The sequence below is a fragment of the Erythrolamprus reginae genome, chromosome 1 (genome assembly GCF_031021105.1).
Source record: "Erythrolamprus reginae isolate rEryReg1 chromosome 1, rEryReg1.hap1, whole genome shotgun sequence".
NCBI classification, from domain to species: Eukaryota; Metazoa; Chordata; class Lepidosauria; order Squamata; family Dipsadidae; genus Erythrolamprus; species Erythrolamprus reginae.
Window position 1 is genome coordinate 336,328,070 of NC_091950.1, and position 23,119 is coordinate 336,351,188.

Genomic DNA, 23,119 nt, shown 5'->3' on the forward strand with positions numbered 1-23,119 from the left:
ATCTTGCCCCAAATTGCTTCTAAAATCGCCCCTCCAGCCGCTTCCTATGCCACCCATATTGATGTCCTAACGAAGGCAAATGGAGTGAAGAAAGGCAGCAAGGAGAAACGAGGCATTTTGAAAGGAGTGAGTTTGGAAGACTTTGGAAGTGATTTGGGGTAGCTTAGGAAGCTTTTGGAGTGGCGATTTTTGGAGGAATTTGGGGCAAGATAGGAAGCTTTTGGAGTGGTCATTTTTGGAGGAATTTGAAGCAACATAGGAAGCTTTTGGAGTGGTCATTTTTGGAGGAATTTGAAGCAACATAGGAAGCTTTTGGAGTGGTCATTTTTTGAGGAATTTGGGTCAAGAGAGGAAGCTTTTGGAGTGGAAATTTTGGGGGCAATTTGGAGCGGTGTAGGAAGCTTTTGGAGGGGTGATTTTAACAGCGAGATGGGGCAAAGGAAGCGGCAGGCTGGGGGGGATTTTAGCAGCAGGATGGGGCGGCTGCGGGGAGCAGAGGAAGTGGAGGGCTAGAGGGGAAAGTGGCAGGGAAATGAGGCAGCTTCCCGCCTCATGTGCAAGCAAAAGGGGACAGGGAATTCCAGCGGGGAATACCCATGCAAGCAAATGGGAAATCCCGGCGGTGACAGTCACAAGGCAGGGGAATCCCTTCGGCAGTCAGAGAGCGCATGCGCAGTACGAGAGCGAAGGCACAGTAAGAGAGCCCACGGACTCGGGCTCAGGTTCATAAGACGGAAAGGATTTTTAATACAAGGCAAAGAAATCTTAAACCCCGGGTTCGTATCTCTAAAAGTTCGTATGACGAGTGGATCGTAAGACGAGGTATCACTGTACTAACAATCTTCATGGCTTGCAGGAGTTTTTCATTCCTAGTCCCTACGAATAAGTTCTTTTCCAGCCCTAAGTCTTTGCAGGCTTGTTTTCATTGATACTCCATCCGAAGATTTTTTTTCAGTATAAAATAATGTGCTCAAGCTGAACAGACTAAGGACGTTAGCCAGATGAATACACGGTAGATAGATCCCCCCCCCCCCATTTTCTTCCCCCAAAATAAGGTGTGTCTTATATTCTATAAAATACAGGAAGTTCATTTCAGTATACAACTTACTAAAGGTGTTTGCCAGACTGGTTTCTGCACTAAATACTTACAATATTTAGTTCATTTGCAGTAAGTCTTCTCAGGAGAAAATCCAAAATACTTTCAGTGGCGAGCATAATTGACTTCTGGATAAATATTATAATTTCATCTATATAAAGAATCATTACGTTAGAACATTTGGAGTACATTTTTGCTTGTAAAGCAAAATTGGATGTAGATCACTTTATCACTGAAACAACTAAAACATACAATTAGGTGAGCAAAAACTAAAATGAAAGTTCTTGTTTTGCTGACATTTTTATAATAAATAAAAACTAGAAAGTAGAATTCCTTTGCCCTTCCCCTCTTTAAGCCTTCTGATCTGTCCCTCCTCTACAGCAGTAGTTCTCAACCTGGGGATACGGACCCCTTTGGGGGTTGAATGACCATTACACAGGGGTCGGCTAAGACCATGGAAAAAGACAAATTTCCATGGTGTTAGGAACTAAAACTTTTATTCTGGCGCCTTGGAACATATTTTTACAATCCAACCAATCAGGCATTTACAGTGGGGGTGTCCCTCTGACCTTCCTGCCAATCAGCTTAAAGCTCTGTTTGGAGAAAGACTTATGGTGTAGGAACTGTATTAAGGGGTCGCAGCATTAGAAAGGTTGAGAACCACTGCGAGAAAACAGATCTAGGAATAATGCTTCTCCCCATTAAAAGAAAAATGGTACTAGAACTTTAGACTTTCAACTAGATATTTTTAAACTGTTAAGTAAAATATATTTTAAAGGATCTTTTTATTCTTACTTATTTTAACAGGTGTGATAATTCAGAGTTGCTAAAATAACTTTATGGAATGCTTGGGTGGGAAGTGTTCTCAGACTCTTCCCTTTCATCCTTCTTTTGAAAAAGCGCTGTTGGGACCTGGATGAACTGAGAATCTCCATTGGACATGACAAGTTAGAATAGGATGGTAACTGTAAAACTCCAGAAGGGTGAGAGGGAAGAGTCTGAGCCTAGAAGTTAGATGTATGAACGAATGAATGAATGAATCTTTTAAAAAAACAGCAAAGAAGAGGAAAAGTAAAGAGAAAATTGGCCTGCCTTGATGGGTGAGGGTAAGGAGTTACTTAGATGAGAGAGGCTGAATCTGAAAGAAGTGAATAAATGAGATTCAATAAATGATCTAGTATTTTGGAATACCATAAATTTAGGCATCAACAATTTGCCTTTCTTAAGCCTCAGACTCCAATTCACTGCCTTATGGTACTGGAATGCCTTTGAAATGGCTGATCAGATCACTAAGGAAGTGATTGTGCGACCTCATCTTTATTACTAACGGCAAAGACTTAATCAAAATATTAGGTGCCTATTTATTCAAATAGGCTAAAGTAATTTTCATAAACTTTATCGTTTTTATTCTAATTAGAGGATCAAGAATAATAAAGTTAACATACTGAAGGTACCACTAACCAACTTCTGGTCTAGAAGTTTTGATTGAGCAAGTCTGCATTATCTTCAATACCAGTTGTAGGCTTTTATTAATTTTCAGTGACGAGATGTAGGGATTAGTGCCAAGTTTCATCAACACATCCAGCAGAGGATTTAAGAGAGCCTGCAGGCCAATCCGTTCGGCGCTGTTGTTGTCACTAAACAAAATAAACAATAAAAAGAAAATCAGTTTTATGATGACTTCTGGAAAGCAAAACATCTTTTTCTAAAACAGAAGGCGTCGCATAGCACTGAAGTCACACCTATATCTTCCAAACAGCAACAAGTAGGAAAAAATCACTGCAGCCTACGTTTTATTATCTTGAGAAGTGTCAACACCAGAAGGCACTAGTAGTTTTGGCATGTTTCAATGTTTCTGAGTCAGGGGCATCATTTGTAGAAAGAGAATGGAAAAAAGAGACACACTGAATATACTGTATACTGTAAATCAGACTACTATTTTAAGAATATGTTACAATCAACTATCAGAAAGAGAGGACAAATCTTTACATATTTCCAAATAAAACAAATATATTACTAAATTAGAAAGCTTACCTGAGTTCTGACTAAATTGGTCCTTGTTAATCTATTTTGCATCTAATGGAATAATCTTATACTTACTTATATGTGTGCCTTATTTCTTCCACATCTGCAGCTACAAGAATCATTGTAGCCACTCGTTTAGCATCAAACCAGTCTGGAAGACATTCTTCTGCTGTTATGGAGAAAAAAATTCAAATATGAAAAGTTAGACAGGTAAAAGTATATTTTAAAGTTTACAATTTCACAAAAAAAATTCCTCAATCTGGTGCAAAATAAAGGCTGTTGTACGTAGAATTTAAAATACTTTTAAAAATATTGCATCCATTGATATTGAGAAGCTGCAAGAAATTTTTATTCTTATTTTGGTTTTGCAAACATAAAATTTAATATTCAAATGTATTTTTTTTAAAAGATGAGCAAATGACTACGGCTACCCAATGAGATATTAATTTCACTTTTGAGTATTCTGATTACTTATTAACCAAGTAATTGTAAATATGTAAGTTTATTTTTCTCTTATATAAAATTATATTTTTGGAAAATTTATAATAACCCCAATGGTGAATGCATTTTCTATTAGGAATCAACTATTTTATAAATGTTTATCTACTTTAACTTTATTACATGATACTTACAATTGGTAAGAGGTGTTTTAAGATAGTCCTCCACAAGAAGCTGCACATAAGTACTTAATGCTGTTTTATCTTGTGGGACTTCGCAGTTTAAAGTCTTTTGAAAGTACTTGTCACTTACATGCAACCAATCACAAAGCTGAACAAAACAAAAATTAAACATTTTTATCTCTTGTATTATTTTTCTATAAACCAGTAAATACAATTATATAGTAGTATAAAAGCGGGATGGGGAGAATAATGTTAAATCATAGATTAAAAAGTTAGCATGGGAATTATAAACCTAGCATTGTGGGTACATCTACAGGACAAATGGGCATAATTACTGTTGTGGTTAGCTCTGGCCCAGCTCCTGCCCCAAGGACTGTGGATGTGGGGGAGACATCCACATGCTGCAGGCCTGTTTTGCCCCCAGTGGATGATGATGAAGGCTCCTCTGACCAAGAAGACATGAGTGACAGGGAGGAGGAGAGTGTGGCAGACAGCTCAGAAGGAGATCAATTATCTAGCTCCTCCTTGGATTCAGAACAAGAGTTAATGATACAGCCACGCATGCGGAGAGTGATGCATAGGCAACAACAACTGAGAAATTATTATCAACGAAAATGAGGCCACCTGTGGTTGGGTGGGGCTGCGGTAATTAGTGAGGCTGTGGGTTTGGCCATTGTGGAGGATTATCTGATCTTTGTGTTTCATGACTGCTTTACTTTGACTTTTTGTGTGCTGATTTTTCCCTGCTTTGAAACTAAACCAGAGCAAAGTGTGTTTCACTTTGTGAAAGAAGGATTTTGAATTGCCTCACAGCTGCAAGCTAAGTATCACAGGACTGATAAGGGACTTGTATAAATTACCAGTTTGTTTGGAGACAAGTGCTCTTTGCTATAACAAAAGAGGGCTTAGTTTAAGTGAATTTTCATTATAAAGAACATTGTTTTGAATTTTCAAACGTGTGTGTGTCTGAAATTTGTACCTGTGAATTTTTGGGAGGATTCTACCAGAGAGCCCGACAGAACAATTACATAGTGGGAAATGTCCTTTGCATATTGGCTTCTGATCAGAGTGCTGATACCATATAACCCAGGAGAGGTGTTCAGCAGGTTCTGACCAGTTCTGGAGAACTAGTAGCGGAAATATTGAGCAGTTCGGAGAACCGGTAAATACTACCTCTGACTGGCCCCGCCCCCATATATTCTCTGCCTCCAGAGTCCCAACTGATCAGAAAGAAATGGGGATTTTGCCGTAACCTTTCCCTGGTGTGAGATGGGAATGGAGATTTTACAGTATCCTTCTCCTGCCACACCCATCAAGCCACGCCACGCCACACCCACCAAGCCACGTTCACAGAACCGGTAGTAAAAAAAAATTAGAATTCTACTACTGGTATAATCCTTCATCATGAGATTAGCAATCCGCAAAGGAAATAGTTATTGCTCGGTTACAAAATGGATTTCATTTTTCTCACCATTCTCCATAAAGCAGTTCTTCTTCCTAGTGACTCCTCTAGTTTCAGATACGTAATGAAGTTTGAAATATCTGAGAGTGATACTTTTTCCTAAAGAAATGTAATCAGGCTTTATTACAATACTGGGAAGTAAATACTGGATTAAGTGTCACTTTAACAGATAGAATATTTCCATATTGCATGTTTCCTTTCTTTTAACTATGAAGCATTGTCTTTTTTTCATTTTTTGCCATATTTTTCTTCAAGAAATATCAATTCTAACCACATTTGACAACAGAGTTTTATCAAAGTCTTTTTAGTAATGAACTTTTACTCAATTAAATTAAATTAATCTTATCTTTTTAAACAGGCAATCCAATTTAAATTTATAAATATTTTTGTGCCATCTTATAAAAGAAGATAGTAGATTTTAGTACATTTTGCTCCAAAACTCAATATAAAATTATCATATTATCATAATACCATATCCTTCTTTTTAAATTAATAGAAATGTTTATTAAGTGCTTGCTATTACAAAAACCAACTTGAACACCTTCTCTTTCTCTTAAAAAGTTCTGTCCTTTAGTTGCTGAAGAAAGTATTTTGCTTTACTTGTCCATTTGCTATTTTTTTAATATGAAACAAAGTATAATCCAAGAATGTATTAGAATATTAGAATTATATTTGATGCATGCATTTTAGACCAAATTGTTCAAGAACCAACTTAATCTCCACAGCCACTTTCAAAGAGCAAACACACAAAAGCATATTTTCTATCATGAACATTCAATTTCAACATGCAAATTGCTAATATATTTTGGAGCACAATTCTTCATTGCATGCTCACATAGAAAAGCAAATTGCAATACAACAATAAATATAAATGAAACAGCAATCAGATTAACTTTCCTGAGCCCAGGTTATAACATATTTTATACCAGGAAGAACAAATTGAAGTGTACCATTTCTTGGCAACTTTCAGTACCATACCTGAGACCAGTGGTCCCAAACCTTTATAGTTTGAGGCTGGGTGGGGAGGGGGAACCAAGCCATGCATGCATGCACACAGCTCAACTTGCACAAGTTGAACTGTGTGTATGTGTACATATATGCACCACTGCTTGTACATGTTTAGCTGTGCGCACATGCATGTACCCGCCCATGACTCACATAGCCCGATTCCAAATAGGCTACAACCCATGATGCTTCAATAGCAGCCTTCAGCTCTTCTGCATTGCTCGGTCTCATATATCCCATCTTTCTCTTGGCAATGCCCCATAGATTCTCTATGGGGGTTCAGGTCAAGCGAGTTTGCTGGCCAATAAAGCACAGTAATCCCACGGTCATTGAACCAGGTTTTACTGCTTTTGGCAGTGTGGGCAGGTGCCAAGTCCTGGTGGAAAATGAAGTCAGCATCTCCATAAAGCTCATCTACGAAGGAAGCACGAGGTGCTCCAAAATCTCCTGGTAGATGGCTGCGTTGACTTAATGAAGCACAGTGGACCAACACCAGCAGATGACATGGCTCCCCAAATCAACACAGACTGTGAAAACTTCACACTGGACTTCAAGCAGTGTGTGCCTCTCCATTCTTCCTTTATACTCTGGGGCCTTGGTTTCCAAAGGAGATGGAAAGGTTTCAATAGTCTGTGTTGATTTGATTTTTTTATTTTTCCTTCCAGTACATTAAAGCAAAATTTTGTTTAAAAATATACAGTAATACTTACTGTATCGATTAAATGTATAGCTGCTTTAAGAAGAAAGCACTGAGCAGCTCCTCGTAGAAGAATCTGATGTGTGATCATAGTACACTGCAGAACCTTTCTGTAAATGGATCAAATACATGTTTTGAAAAGTCAAACAATGAACTGAGGATACAGAAAATTCACAGAAACAAAATTCAATACATCACCTTAATGCAAGGAGCCCTTTGCTATCCAATGCTCTACACGGTGGTATATGTGCCAATGCCATGGAGAGAAACAAAACAGGAATAGCGCACCAGTGCCTATTGCTCATCTTCTGAATAAATTTTAACAAAAAGCTTCCTTTAAAGAGAAAGAAAATAGCACTGTTATCATATTGAAGATAGAGTGTTGTCTAGTTCTATATGGAAGCCACTTTTGGATTTTTTAGTTGAGATCAAAAGACATGCTATATCATCCAGTATTTGACAATTAGAATTGTTTAGGATTATAGAAGTACTACATAACAATTTCAGATCAAAAGCTTAATGCACTTTTTATTTGTAACTGTATTGAATAAAGTAGGAAGCTATTTTTTATTTTTTATTTATCCTTTGCAATATGTCCCATCCTATTTTTCTTTCCAATTTATATATTTAATGAAGTATAATAAAAATAAAGCTAATTTCAATAGTAAATATCGGGGGGCGTTTGCCCAGGTTCGCCTGGTCACTCATGCCCTCATCACCTCGAGGTTTGACTACTGTAATGCTCTCTACATGGGGTACCTTTGAAAAGTGTTCGGAAACTTCAGATCGTGCAGAATGCAGCTGCGAGAGCAATCATGGGCTTCCCAAGGCATGCCCATGTTACACCAACACTCCACAGTCTGCATTGGTTGCCGATCAATTTCCGGTCACAATTCAAAGTGTTGGTTATGACCTATAAAGCCCTTCATGGCATCGGACCAGAATATCTCCGGGACCGCCTTCTGCTGCACAAATCCCAGTAACTGGTTAGATCCCAGAGAGTTGGCCTTCTCCGGGTCCCGTCGACTAAACAATGTCATTTGGCGGGACCCAGGAGAAGAGCCTTCTCTGTGGCGGCCCCGACCCTCTGGAACCAACTCCCCCCGGATATCAGAGTTGCCCCCACCCTCCTTGCCTTTCACAAGCTCCTTAAAACCCACCTCTGTCGTCAGGCATGGGGGAATTGAATTTTTTTCCCTTCCCCCTAGGCTTATAGAATTTATACATGGTATGCTTGTTTGTATGATTGGTCTCTTAAATTGGGGTTTTTTAGATTACTTTTTAATATTAGATTTGTTACATTGTTTTCTTTATTGTTGTTAGCCGCCCCGAGTCTTCGGAGAGGGGCGGCATACAAATCTAATAAATAATAATAATAATAAAATAAGAATAAATATATTTTCTCAATCACAATTTAGACTGTAATCTCCAGATCGATAGAATCTCTAATCCTAGTCCAAGAGGCAGATTTTTCCAGTATAAATATACAGGATAACTTTGTATCTAAAAAAAATAAAAGCAGTTAGTAGTAATAAGTTATCCTGAAGCAAAGAACTGACATTTGTGATATTTCAAAATAATGCCATTAACCGCACATACTTTTTTCACTTTCTGGAAGGCTTGTGAAGAAAGTCGCCATGAAATTCTGCAGAATTATTCCTAAGGGTGGACAGGTGCCCATAATCTGACCTGATACCCTGTTAAATTAAAGCAAAGAGATAATTTAAAGAGATTCTGTGCCAAGGCTACAATTTAATTTTATTGCAACATTTTATTGGGCTATCGGATAAATTTGCAAATGATCAAAACCAGCCCCCTTCAAACCACATGATATAAGTCTAACCATTTAACATAAATTGCATCCGCTATGGCCCGTGACCTCTCAGAAAATATAAATGGGACTACTTCTGCACTATACAATAAATTATCCAGCAATAGCATCCATGAGGGCTAGTTTCTTTTCTCTTTCGTTTCTCTTTTTTTCTCACTGTGTTAAATGCAGGTGGATCAAATATTAATGAGGGTGTTATCCTTTTTCTTCTCTCTATTCTTCCCTATTCTGACTACAGTTCAACTGCTATTAAAGATAGGTACAAATATGCAGTTCTTCCCCAAAGTGCAATAAAAGTTCAGAAGGGGTGGAGGACTTAGCTTTTAACATCTACAAAAATTCTCTTACTAGGTTTTTCATTAAACAATGTTATTTACCTGCTATAAAGAGAACTTTCTGAGAGAGCATCCATTAACGGGCCAATAATGAACTAAACAAAAGAAATTAGATTTTTCATTAGAAGAAATAAAACAGACATTAATTGCAGTTTATTTGTTCAGCGATAAATATCTTTTTAGATATAGGCAGTTAATCAGGGAACAATTACTATATTTTTCTGACTATGAGACGTACATTAGGTTTACAGGAGGAAAACAAGAAAAAAATCTGCCTCTGACTCTCAGCATCAGTCTGGTATTCACCTGGCTAGCATCCTTGAGGCAAACAGCAAACAGCCAGGTCAGCTTCAGTGTGTTATCACAGCCCCAGTGTGTGGCTCGTCAGGGCTCTGCTCGATTGCGCCCACCACCAGTCAACTGAGCTGAGCTACTGCCGCTACTGGGAAACACTGGAGCTTTCGCTGCCAAGCAGCCGATTGGTGGTTGGATCGGCCTCCTAGAATACCGCCAATCAGCTGTTCTAGGTGGTAGGAATCCCCACTGTCACCTATTGCCATTGCCACCGATCACCACCACCGCGCAGTTCACCGCTGCCAATCGTTGCCGCCATTCAGCAATTGGCAGCGGTGGCGGTGATTGGCGGTGGCAATGGCTATCCCCACTGCCTAGAACATCTGATCAGTGGTATTCCAGGCCGCCGATACAACCCGCCAATCAGCTGCTTGGCAGTGAAGGCTCCAGCGGTGCCTGACAGTAGCGAACGGCAGCAGCGGGTTACAAGAAGCCACTCCCTCCCACACTGCTGCAATACAGTACTTTGTTACGACTACACTTGGAATACTGTGTTCAGTTCTGGGGGCCCCAATTTAAAAAGGACATTGATAAACTAGAGCAAGTTCAAAGGAGAGTTACAAGGATGGTGAGTGGTCTGGAAACCATGTCCTATGAGGAACGGTTAAAGGAACTAGGGATGTTTAGTCTGCAAAGGAGAAGACTGAGAGGAGACTTGATAGCTGTCTACAAATATCTGAAGGGCTGTCACAAAGCAGAGGGATGAGCATTGTTCTCATTAGCACATGGAAGGACTAGAAACAATGGAATGAAACTTCAAGGAAGTAGATTTAGATTATATATTAGAAAAAACATTATAACGGTAAGGGCGATAAACTGGCGGAACAGTTTGCCACAGGAGGTGGTGGGCTCGCCTTCACTGGAGGTCCTCAAACAGAGACGGACAGTCATCTTTCTGGGATGGTTTAATGAATGGGGAATGGGGAATTGAGAATGGGGTTGGACCCGATGACCCTGGAGGTCCCTTCCAACTCTATGATTCTATGAATCATATAAGACACCCAGACATTTCCACCCACTTTTTTTGGCGAGGAGTCTAATAGTGCAACAAATACAGTAAAATCTTCAGGTAACATTATACAAAGAACACTAGCTTCAAATTCTGAAAAGTAAGTACAGGAATTATGAAGCAGTTATATAGACTTAAAACATCTTGTCCCAAGGGGATAGTGGCAACAGATAACTAGGCCTTCTTTAGAGCAGTGGTCCCCAACCTTCCCAGCTGTGTGGACCAGCAGCGGTGCCAATGGGGGGGGGGACAGGGAAGGGTTCCGCATGAGTGGTGGGCGAGTGTGCATGATCAGCTTCATTTGTGCAAGCAGTGAGCATGCGGACGTACCCTACTTGCCCACTGCTCATGAAAGTGGAGCTGCACATGTGAATTCACTCGTCATATGTATGCCCTATTCCAACCTGTCCATGCCCCACGACCGGGCTACAGCTCAGGGGTTGGCGATCTCTGCTTTGGAGGATGAATAAAAAGTATTGTATATGGATAGGCAGTAAACCTTACCTCGGAAAATCCTTGTGATGATGAGGGAAGACATTTTCTTTGCCAGATTTCAAGAAAATGAATGACACCTTCCTTTGCCAACGTTTTATTTTCACTCTCAAACATTCTTTTATAAATGCACATATGCCATGAAGGGTGGAACACCCAACAACCTGTTATTAAAAAACAAATATGTGTACTTTGCATAAGCTATTTCACTTGATTGCATGTCTATACAAATAATTTAATTCGTAAGAGCTGATTATTTTATATACTTTTAGAAATTATAAGAAACGTCACAATGAAAATAATCTAGAATGTAGTATAACTGAATGTAGAGTTAAAAGTCACACTGGAGGAGACAGGATAGAGCTTCACTTCCCTAGCTAACAGTCCTTTTTCTAAGGTAGCTTAGGAAATCTTGGGGCTGGCATTCCGGCCACTTGTATGAAAGAAGAATGATTGTCTGTTTTTATTACGGGTTTTTAGTATTTTTAATGTTTTAATAGTATTACAGTAATACCTCATGATACGAACTTAATTGGTGCAAGGAGGAGGTTCGTAAGACAAAAGGTTCGTAAGACAAAACATTGTTTCCCATAGGAAACAATGTAAAGTCAATTAATCCGTGCAACCAAAAAAACCCCCGCAAAAAAACGGCTTTCGGCGACTGCTGGGAAGCCGCGTGGCTGTTTTAAAAGGTCGCAGCCGGCCTGGGGGGCTTCCCAGCACCCCCCCGAACCCCGAATCCGGGGTTCAGCAAAATTTTGCCTCTTCTTACAAACTTTGTTCGAGTTACGAACCGGCGTTCGGGAGGCTTCTGGGAAGCCCCGCCGCCCGGCTGTCACCTTTTAAAACAGCCGCGCGGCTTCCCAGCAGTCTCCGAACGCCGGTTCATAACTCGAAAAAAGTTTGTAAGAAGAGGCAAAATTTTGCTGAACCCCGGGTTCGTATCACGAGTTGTTCATAAGACGAGGGGTTTGTATCTTGAGGTACCACTGTATTGTCATTGTATCTATTTTTATTCTTGTGAGCCGCCCTGAGTCTGCAAGGAGAAGGGCGGCCTATAAATCTAATAAATAAATAAGTAAAAATAAATATTAAAATTTTTCATTCTGCAGCATTTCACTTAAGAAGCAAAAGTGACTTTTAACATCACCTGATCATCTACCATACTTTTCGGAGTATAAGATGCACCTTTTTCCCTCCTAAAAGAGGGTGGAAATGTTGGTGCGTCTTATACACCGAATACAGCAATTTTTGGCCTTCTGAAGCCCTGCCCCCACGTCCCATTTTTGCAGAAAAATGAGCCCGTTTTTTGAAAACATGGGGTGCGCAGAAGGTTTGAGGGGCCTGTAGAGAGCTCCTGGGGGCTGGGGAAAGGCAAAAACACCCTTGTTTTTGTGAAAAAATGGGAGAAAAATTACCTTTTTCTTCTGATATTGCAAGTTCATACAAGCTATTCAACTTTGGTAAAACTGGCTTTATTACATGTATCTGAAATTGGAAAACAGAAATTACTATATTAATATGCTACACAAATAAAAATTATAATCCTAGTTAAGAGCTAGATATCAATCCTTTAAGACCTGCATAACAGTAAGGGGTGGGTATCATGAAAATATTAGCATAAATATTCTACATAATTCACACATAGGATTTCCTTTATGTACCTTACATGAAGTCATTCTTTTAAGTTCTTTCAACAAATTTTAAGAAAAAATATAATTACTATGTTTGAATCATTCCCTCTATTTTCAAATTCTACCCATGTTCTCTGAAGGTAAAGCAGTAATTTCTATAAATATTAATGTATCAATTTACCAATAAAATAATTCTGACACCTCAATTCCTACCTTCATCTACTTTTTGTATCTTACAACTATATCAAAACTTCACATAATGTAGTATAAATTTAGTAAATACTGTAAATAACAAATGCTTTTTAGTAACTATATTTACCTGATTTCCTTCCAAAGTCTCCATTATTAAAATGTAATTTTCCCAAAACTGAGCAAATTGATCTTTTTTTTCAGCACACCACCAAAACAAAGAGCCTATAAGATAATATGATGCTTCAGTCTTTTAATTAAAGATACAGAAATAATCTTATGCCTGAATTAATGTTAATAAGACAAAATAATAAAGCAATCTTTGAACTGAGATTTCAACTGCCAAACTGCAGCTAGTCCTAGAAAACATCTCTCAATACAAGTTGTCCAAGTTGGCAACCAGAAATAATGCAGTAAGAGCACAATTCTATTTCTCTTTGGAATATTCAGTGATTTATCATAAAATTATAAATTTTATTAAAAAATGTAAATTTAAATATATATATAAATGATTTATCACTTATAGCTTTTATGTAGACTGAGAGCTTATGCACTGAAGACAAATTCCTTGTGGGTCCAATCATAGTTGACCAATAAAGAATTATATATGTGGAAAGAACTTCATTCAATTTCTCTCCCTCTCCTAACAAGCCCTATACTGCTACTGCATTAATTATATGCCAGCGATTTGTTGTCAACTCTTACAATCAAACAAATAAGATTTTATCCAGGACATCTGTTCCCAATGTGGCCCTTTAGGTTTCCCAATGGTATACCCCTTGCCAGTGCAATTGAATTCATCCACCTTCCCTTCCTCCCTTTTGCCAGTATTATAGACCTTTCAAACACTATTACTAATCTCAACCCAATAAAATAGCTACACATTACATAGATCGCACCTCATTTGTTATTCACTAGATAATTCTTTTTTATCAGCATCCATCACATAGACTACTCTTATATATTTTCCAACTAGGTTGGATCCCATAGGAACAAGTATGAAGCAGGTTCTCCTAAATCAATTTACAGTATTGACGTTTGACAGAGGATGGAATGGCTGTGACAATGAAAAGATGTACTGCTATAATTTTCTTTTGTTCTTAACCAATTTTCGGCTTACCTCATTCTATTTGAAGCTTAGGCTAGCATTTCCTTTCATTGTTTTTAATGAAAACCCAAGTTCGTTCTTAAAAAAGTATTAACTTTACTAGCAATTGAATGAACAAGGAACCAATATTGTAGTCCTCACTCTCCTTATAATTCTATCCATCTTCTTTTATCATGGGGACCTTTTAAAAAGCTATTAATATATTTCTGCACATTGTCTTGTGACCTGAACTCTGACAAGAAAGAATAACTGTTCTCTTATAAATCCTTAGTTCCACTTTTTGCCCTTATCTGAGAAAATTTAGAAAATCCTTAGAGGCATATTGCTATTGTTTTCTTAACTACATTTACTGATATCCTCCATCTTTGACTGACTCCATTCTATTAACATACCTACTATTGATTTTATTATTATCCAAAGCAATATTTGATTAAAAAATAATTCCAGCAATTTGGACTTCCTTATCCAGGATTTTACACATCTCAACTAATATCCCACCAAAGACTTTTTTCCAGACTATGTAAGGGGTTTCAAATACTATCCTTTTCACACAGGGAAGGCATTTTGACTGCTATCTTCTGCAAAGTTTCCAGAATGATTATATTTGTTATTTTTCCAAATAATAATAATAATAATAATTTATTAGATTTGTATGCCGCCCCTCTCCGAGGACTCGGAGCAGCTCACAACAACATAAACAAATACAATTTTAAAATACAATTTAAAACCCTTATAATAAAATAAAATAATCACACAACCAATCAAATCATACACCAGCCTTGACAATTGGGGTGTGTGTTAGTTTCCCCATGCCTGGTGGCAAAGATGAGTTTTTAATAACTTACAAAAGGCGAGGAGGGTGGGGGAAGTCCCAATCTCTGGGGGGACTTGGTTCCAGAGGGCCGTGAACAGAATTATATATGTTCCAGCTACGTATCTGCCACGGGTCTGTAGTAGGCCATTACAACTGTGTGTCATACAATCTTTTCACTTCCCGACCATAGTAATTGCCCAATTATAATATTTGCCGCATGAATCCCACAGACCAGTCAGGTCCCAGAGTCGGCCTTCTCCAGATCCCGTCAAGTAGACAATGTCGTTTGGCAGGGCCCAGGGGAAGAGCCTTTTCTGTGGGGGGGCCGGCCCTCTGGAATCAGCTCTCCCCAGAGATTCATACTGCCCCCAGCCTCCTCGCCTTCTTCAAGTCTTAAGACTTATCTATGCCGTCAGGGTTGGGGCCACTAGACTCTAGCCCCCTGGCCGATGAATGTGTTGACTGAATGGGAATGGTTGTCTTTTTATGGTTTTTTGTGTTTTTTAGATTATAAATTTAATTAATTGGATTTAGGATGTTATATGTTGTAAGCCACCCCAGGTCCTCGGAGAGGGGCACCATAAAAATCCAATAAATAAATAAATAAATAAATAAATTATCCATTTTAGCAAAATTGACCAAGCTGCTTATGGAATTCATTTCAGGGTGGAATGGCTGTGGCGAAATGGTTTGATCATAATTTATTTCTCATTTATGGTCAACCTAACGCTAAATACTTTCTGATACCTGCAAGATTTAAATGCACAAATAATACTACAGTATTCCAGATTTAAAGAACTGTACTATTTACATTTGTACATAGTACTATGTACTATGCCATTCCAAAATTGAAAGCCGTAAAGACCTGGCTTTGTCGGCAGGTCTGGGGCATGATCAAATGTTACATCATTTAATATATGCATTATTTTATTAATGGGTTTTAAACTGACTTTTAAATTGTTCTTTTTTAGAGGTTGCTTCTTTGTTGTAAGCCGCCCAGAGTCCTTTGGGAGTTGGGTGACATATGAAATGGATGGATGGATGGATGGATGGGTGAATCTGGTCTTGGGCTGGAAAGGCAGCATAAAGATGCCTTTTCCCACAATCATTTCACATACTAAATGCTTGCAAGAGTGGGTTTTGGGTTTAGCCATTCAGAGCCGATAGATACCATTGCCATCGCCCAGGCTACACCTGCAATCCAAGGCCATTTTATCAGACACGTCCACGGCTTTCTTCAACAAATACCGGGCTCTTTTCCGGCACAGAGCATCGCTCTCGGACAGTCCCTTTTGCACCACTTCCCAAAAGTTATCGGAAAGCCTCGCATCCACGCCATCCGTGGCCCCGTCTAGCCGGGGAAACAGGACGTCGGGGAGAGCGCTCAGGACGAGCAGAGTCCGGTTCACCCGCGGGGCACCGGCGAGGGGCGACAGCACCAGGCCTTCCCAGATGAGACTCAGGGCGGCGCCGTTCCCGCCTAACGCCGGCAACAACTTGCCGCCCGCCAGCAGCGCTTTCTGTTCTTCGTCCTGCTCGTCTTCTCCCTCCCCGCGTAAAAGCTCCAGAGCGGCCGCCACGGTTTGCCTGAGCAGCGCGGAATCCTCCAGCCAAGGCGCCGCCGCGCACAGGACCTCGACGCCGCCTTCCGTTTGCCAGGCGCAGCTTTCCAGCACCTCGCCGGCCAACCGCTCAGCCAGGCGGGGCCCGCAGACCGAAAAACAGGAGCGCACCGCTCCCCCGGCGGCCCTCACGAACCGCCGCCGTTTCTCCGGGCTTTCGCCCGCCGCTACGCCGCCGCTGAGAAGCGCCGGGAGGCAGCGGCGCAGTGCCAGCTCCCGAGCCGCCCGTTGCGCCTCTTCGCCCCGGTTGCGCGGCCCGACGCGCGTCGCCCGTTCCAAAAGGAAACGCAGCGCCTCCACTCGCTCGAGGGTCAGCGCGTCCTCTTCGCCGCACACCGCCCGCAGCCAGGCATCCCAGTCGGGGCACTGGGAGAGCAGCGCGTCGGCCAGCACCGCGTCCATGGCGAACGGGAGCGCGCGGCCTAGCAGTCAGCGGCGTGGCCTACTCTGGCCGGGATTTTCCCCCAGCAGCCTTTGCGCTGAAGGTGGCTATAAAGAAGGACTAACCCGGTGATAGGTCTAGCTTGCGCGTACTAGGTTTATTGTAGGTTTGTTTTGGCGAGGCTTTTTTGCCGTTCGCTGTGCTTGACAGCTGCGTGACAGGAATTCTTTCCCCCTTCATAACATTAATTGGAGCTACCAGGCTCCTCTGATTTTTTGCTATTATAGATTAACATGTTTCTCTTCCTTCATATTCCTTTTGCATTAATCTTTGAACTTGCACTGACACCCAAAATATGCAAGTGGGTAGAAAATGAACATTTTTTAAAGAGTGGCTAGGACCTCCCCTCTTTCTCAAGCTGGTGGAAAGGAGGTAGTGTGAAAATCTTTTGAAAGTTTTATTAGACAGGTGCCAAAGTCTGCTGAATGCTGTATACAGTAACGCCTGATTGTTTTCTTTGTTGCAGTGCTTGCTTTTTAAAGGAGGAGTAATCATACCTGGAAGGGAATGAGTTTCCTGTAGAAACAGCTGATTGTTTGATCTAACTTCACCCTGGGAAGGAATTGTTATGTGGGGGGAAAGGTGGGGGGGGGATCAGTGAAGTTACAGCCAGAAGTAGTTTACAGGCTGCAGGTTGGAAGAGACATCACCGTGCAGCTTTGATGGAAGAACTTCAAAAGCGAACTATGATAAGTTAATAAAAAGCAGGGGTCCCAAACACTTCAGCTCTTCAAACATCTTCATGTAGTTCATTAATCATTAATATTAATTAAATATAATAGTAATTATATTAATTATTAATATATTAATAATGTAGTTCATTGTTCATTAACCCACAAACATTTATTATATGAAAATAATTTAATAAATACTACTTTAACTCATAGTGACATGAATATTAACTCAAATTAATATTCCAGCCAAAAAGGCCAATACAATCCTGAGTTGCATTAACAGAGGGATACAATCTAGGACTATGTCTCCCCTGGTCCTTCTCTCTGCTAGGCTAGCCATGCCCAGTTCCTGCAACCTCACTATAATATCACTATAAAGCCTTAACGGGATCACACCTAGAGTACTGCATCTTGTTTTGGTCACCAGACTACAAAAAAGACATTGAAGCTAGAGAAAGTGCAGAAGAGAGCAACCAAGATGATGATGATGATGATGATGATGATGATGATGATAATAATTTATTAGATTTGTATGCCGCCCCTTTCCGAAGACTTGGCTCACAACAGTGATAAACAATGTGACAAATCCAATGTACTCAAAAAAAATAAGGGGACTGGAAACTAAAACACAGAAAAAGAGGTTGCAGGAACTGGGCATGGCTAGCCTAGCAGAGAGAAGGACCAGGGGAGACATGATAGCAGTGTTCCATTGCCTAAGGGGATACCACAGAGAGGAGGGGGTCAGGCTGTTTTCCAAGGCACCAGAAGGCCAGATGAATAATGGGTGGAAGCTGACCAAGGAGAAATTTAACCAGGAAATAAAGAACTTTCTGATGGTGCGAGAGATCAACCAGTGGAACAGCTTGCCTGTGGAGGTTGTGAGTGCTCCAACACTTGAGTCTTTCAAGGGGAGACTGGACTACCATTTGTCAGAAATAATGTAGGGACTCCCACTTGATGGGGGGTGGGTTGGTCATAACCTACAAGGTCCCTTCCAACTCTAATAAATAAATTTTAAAAGCCACTTTTGCTTGTGGCTTACTATCCAATCCCAGCTATCTTGCCACCAGTTGGCTCACCTTCAGGATTAAAGACTAGCATGTGTAGAACTCTATGGAGGCCCCAAAAAGATTGATTAAGCCCAAGTGATCTATCATTTATCAACCATCTGTTGAGTCCCAGACATTTACTGACCCTCTTTTGACCTTGAGTTATTTATTTACCCCTTGGATAGTCCCATTGACCCTTGAGTGATGACACTTACTACTTTGGGGACCCCTGATCTAATACAAGGCATAATATGTGCTCTCATGCCCACAGCAGCCCAGGCAAGGAAAAACACCCTTTTCCAAATTTTCCTAACTTTCTTGAGAGAAATAACTGGGAGGGAAGAACAATATCAAAATCATGTTTTCCCTATCTCATTCAAAAATCAACCTTGTCTGTCCTCAAACTGTAATAAAAAAGATGTTGGAATTCTCATTTTCATATAGCAGATATGCATCTAAGAACACAGGGGGTTTTTCTTATGAATTCATTAAGAAGCAAGCAAGCTCATCGTTTTTCATTAAAAGGTAAGATTTTGATTTTGTGTCTTTTCAAGAAATATGTGTACAAATTATTTACTATTTTCAGATGCCCCAGTACTGCAGAGTTTGATAACTTATGAACTGACTTATGTTATACTGTATTGCTTTGATTTGGGATTGCACATGGCTGCTTACCTTTCTATAGTATTATTCTTTCCTCAGTACATTCTCTTTATATCTCTTGGTGAAACAAAAGAAAATTATGAGCCCTTGGAAGAAGAGGTCTGCTGGTGAGGTTTAATTATCCCCTTTTAGTTCATGACACTATGAGATCTGGCAGAGAATTGTAACCAGCACCTTGGGTTGTATTCAGAATCCAGCTGGTAGCAGGCACATCCTTCAAAGCAATGTGGACATGGGTAGTGCATTACTGTGGTCCAATAAAGGTGAAACAGAGAGCTAGTCTGGGCTAACTATTAAAGCACTATCATGTCTCCTCTGGGTTTTTTTTTCATTAAACCAGCCATGCCCAGTTCTTGCAACCGTTCTTCATATGTTTTAGCCTCCAGTCCCCTCTTCTCTGTACATTTTCTAGAGTCTTTTTCATTGTGGTGACCAAAATTGAGTGCAGTATTCGAAGTGTGGCCTTACTAAGGTCTTATAAAGTGGTATTAGCACTTCACGTGATCTTGATTCTATTCCTCTGTTAATGCAGCCTAGAACTGTGTTGGCTTTTTTGGCAGCTGCTGCACACTGCTGGCTCATATTTAAATGGTTGTCCACTAGGACTCCAAGTTTCTTCTCACAGTTACTACTATTGAGCAATATACCACATATACTGTACCTATGCATTTTATTTTTCTTGCCTAAATATAGAACCTTACTTTTTTCACCATTGCATTTCATTTTGTTAGATAGCACCCGTTGTTCAAGTTTGTCAAGATGCTTCTGTATTTTGTGCCTGTCTTCTGGAGGGTTGGCTATTCCTGCCAGTTTGTGTCATCTGCAAATTTGATAGGTTCCCCATCTATCCCCTCGTACAAATCATTGATGAAGATGCTGAAGAGTACTGGACCTAGAACAGAGCCTTGGGGTATTCCATTGCATGCATCCCTCCATGTAGATGTAATTCCATTGAGCACTACACATTGAGTGTGGCTGGTTAGCCAGTTTTGGATCCATCTGATGGTGTTGCTGTCCATTCCACATCTTTCTACTTTATTTAGTAGTAGATTATGGTCTACTTTGTCAAAAGCCTTACTGAAGTCCAAGTAAACCACATCGACAGCATTCCCCTGGTCCACTAATTTTGTCACTTTACCAAAGAATGCAATAAGATTACTCTGGTATGACCTGTTTTTAACAAACCCATCTTGGCTTTTGGTTACTACTTTGTTTGCAATCTCCATATTTGAAATCTATCCTGAAACCCAATTGAACTGAATCTAGGTAGCATCTGGTCCACTACGTTCTCCCATTTTTATTTTTAATTATTGTTTGGGATATGCTTTTTAGAATTGACATGTGCAAACAGAATCATAAAATGCGGTATCATTTTTACAACAGTAGGTGTTGCTGTTGTCACAACTTCTCCTTTTTCCTAACTTCCACTTCTTACAAAGAGTTTGTTTCTTAACATAAATGGAAAAATAAGTGTGTCTTACAGGTAATGGAGACAAAATGTCAGCCTGCGAGTGAGCAAGCTAGCTGTCTCTTCAGACAGTTACTCATGCCTCAATATCATAATGTCCCCATTGCTTTGCGAGTTGCACCAACTGCCAGTTAGGATTCAAGATGCTGGTTACAATTTTCTGCCAGTTCAATCTTGTAGTAATGTGTTAGCTAGCTAGCTATTTTAATGTGTGTATTTTTAAATATATGGCCTACAATATTGAAATTCCTTTTAAAATAAAAATTTCAAAGATATTCATATTGTTATCTTTGAAGAATCTGTATATGTGAGAGGTTTTTGTAAATAAAGTATGCATTTGTCATAAAAGTCCTTGCATTTTTTAGAATGATATGTTTTAGGTAAACTTTGCGAAGTAGCTCCTGTAAGCCCATTTAATTATTATTCATGTCTTGTGCGAAGCCTATTGGGAGTACAAATATACTCCACAGTTCTCAAGCCACAGCTACAATCTTCACATTCTTCCATTTGGATTGATGTTTTTTGGGTCTTCCTGAAATGCTTGGCGCCAGGTTTTCTTTGGCCTTCCCTTTTGTCTTCAACTGTCGGATAGTATCCAATTATTGTGGTCTTTGCTAGACGTTGCTCACTCATGTGGGGCACGTATCCATCAAAGCACATTCTTCATTCCCTTATGTCCATTTTATAAACATGTATATCACTCACCAGAGTCGATTAATTAAAATGTTCAAACATTGCATATTTTATCAGGTGTATTGCTATATTTCTTGCCTCAGACAAGAAATGTCAGGGGGGAAAAAGACACAGTAGACATTAGGTCAGATTATGGCTAATACCAGCCAACTTCCTAATGCACTCAGAAATATTTGGAAAATGAAATACGACATGATCGTCATATATTGCTCATGTCTCTGCTTTTTATTCATGAACAGGATGAGGAAATCATCCTGTTGGGGGAAAGATCAATAGCAACGTGAGGAAATATTTTAGTGAAAGAGTAGTAGATGCTTGGAACAAACTTCCAGCAGACATGGTTGGTAAATCCACAGTAACTCGTGGTTACTGTTAAACAGTAACTATGATTAAACATGCCTGGGATAAACATATATCCATCCTAAGATAAAATACAGGAAGTACCGCAGTATTTTAAGGGCAGACTAGATGGACCATGAGGCCTTTTTCTGCCGTCAGTCTTCTATGTTTCTATGAAATACTTTACTCTTGTTTTTCCATTGGTTATCAGCAATAATTTGGCAATCATTTTGTATTCTCTGTAATGTCAAAATCAGCATTGAAGTTTTATCTCTGAATTTCATTTATTTATTTATTTATTTATTTAGTCCAATACATAATACACATTGAAGAGAATAGATATGTAATAATATAAGTAAAGAAAAGAATAGAAGAAAAGATATAAAGGTATAGGCGAACAAATTTGAAAGGAAGAAAAGATAAATGAGATAAGGAGAGACAATTGGACAGGGGACGGAAGGCACACTGGTGCACTTATGCACGCCCCTTACTGACCTCTAAGGACCCTGGAGAGGTCAATCGTGGATAGTCTAAGGGAAAAATGTTGGGGGTTAGGGGTTGACACTACTGAGTCAGGTAATGAGTTCCATGCTTCGACAACTCGATTGCTGACAATGCGCTGATGCGCTGAGCCGCTGACAATCAGGGAAAGTCTTCAGAAACAAGCTACTGAGCCCTCCAGAGGGTATGACTGCTTTGATTCTTCAAAGGACACTTCATATCAATATTAAAAAAGCAACCTTGGGAATTCTTTATGCAGCCTTCCAACAAGAGGTGGCTTCCTACTGGTTCAGACTGGTTATATAGCACCATTAAGCAGGGGTGGGCAGCTGCCCGGATGGGGGAGAACACAGTGGGGTAGTGAAAATGGAGCTCCACCCCAGAGTACCCAATCTGCACTGAAAGATGTTGAAAGAAAATGCAGGGCGTCCTGCATAAGCCACGGCCATGGTGTGGTAGTAAAAATTTTCGTAGCCCTTCACTGACCATTAGTAACTTGTCAGGCTGGAGCGCTGCCACACCCCTGAGCTGGTTCTTTTAACGCCATAGGCACCACCTATTTTTTTCTTCTGTATATGTGCAGAGGGTTTTTTTATAATAATAATAATAATTTATTAGATTTGTATGCCACCCCTCGCCAAGGACTCGGAACAGCTCACAACAGGCAATACATCATATACAAATCCAATATTAAAACAGTTTTTAAAACGCTTATTAAAAAACAATCATACAAACCAAACAAACCATACATAAATCGAGACAGCTAATGGGTATATCAAGTCTGCGGAGAGGGGCAGCATACAAATCTAATAATAATAATAATAGTTTCCCCATGCCTGGCAACATAGGTGGGTTTTCAAGAGTTTACGGAAGGCAAGGAGGGTGGGGGCAGTCCTAATCTCTGGGGGGAGTTGACTCCAGAGGGCCAGGGCCGCTACAGAGAAGGCTCTTCCCCTGGGTCCTGCCAGACGACATTGTTTTGTCGACGGGACCCGGA

The 23,119-nt window shown here is 40.0% G+C and overlaps 1 protein-coding gene across 1 annotated transcript in view; it reads right to left on the bottom strand.

Moving 5' to 3' along the window:
- The window catches only part of TARBP1 (TAR (HIV-1) RNA binding protein 1), a 46,127-nt gene extending 29,377 nt beyond the window's left edge, over nucleotides 1-16,750 (bottom strand). The window contains 13 exon segments of the mRNA XM_070733973.1: nucleotides 1,150-1,247; nucleotides 2,558-2,733; nucleotides 3,197-3,290; nucleotides 3,754-3,889; nucleotides 5,213-5,302; nucleotides 6,919-7,015; nucleotides 7,104-7,239; nucleotides 8,505-8,602; nucleotides 9,114-9,166; nucleotides 10,939-11,090; nucleotides 12,345-12,414; nucleotides 12,880-12,974; nucleotides 15,843-16,750. Of these exon segments, the coding sequence (XP_070590074.1) occupies nucleotides 1,150-1,247; nucleotides 2,558-2,733; nucleotides 3,197-3,290; nucleotides 3,754-3,889; nucleotides 5,213-5,302; nucleotides 6,919-7,015; nucleotides 7,104-7,239; nucleotides 8,505-8,602; nucleotides 9,114-9,166; nucleotides 10,939-11,090; nucleotides 12,345-12,414; nucleotides 12,880-12,974; nucleotides 15,843-16,695 (2,148 nt within the window). The 5' untranslated portion in view covers nucleotides 16,696-16,750.
- Between the last annotated feature and the right edge of the window lie 6,369 nt (nucleotides 16,751-23,119).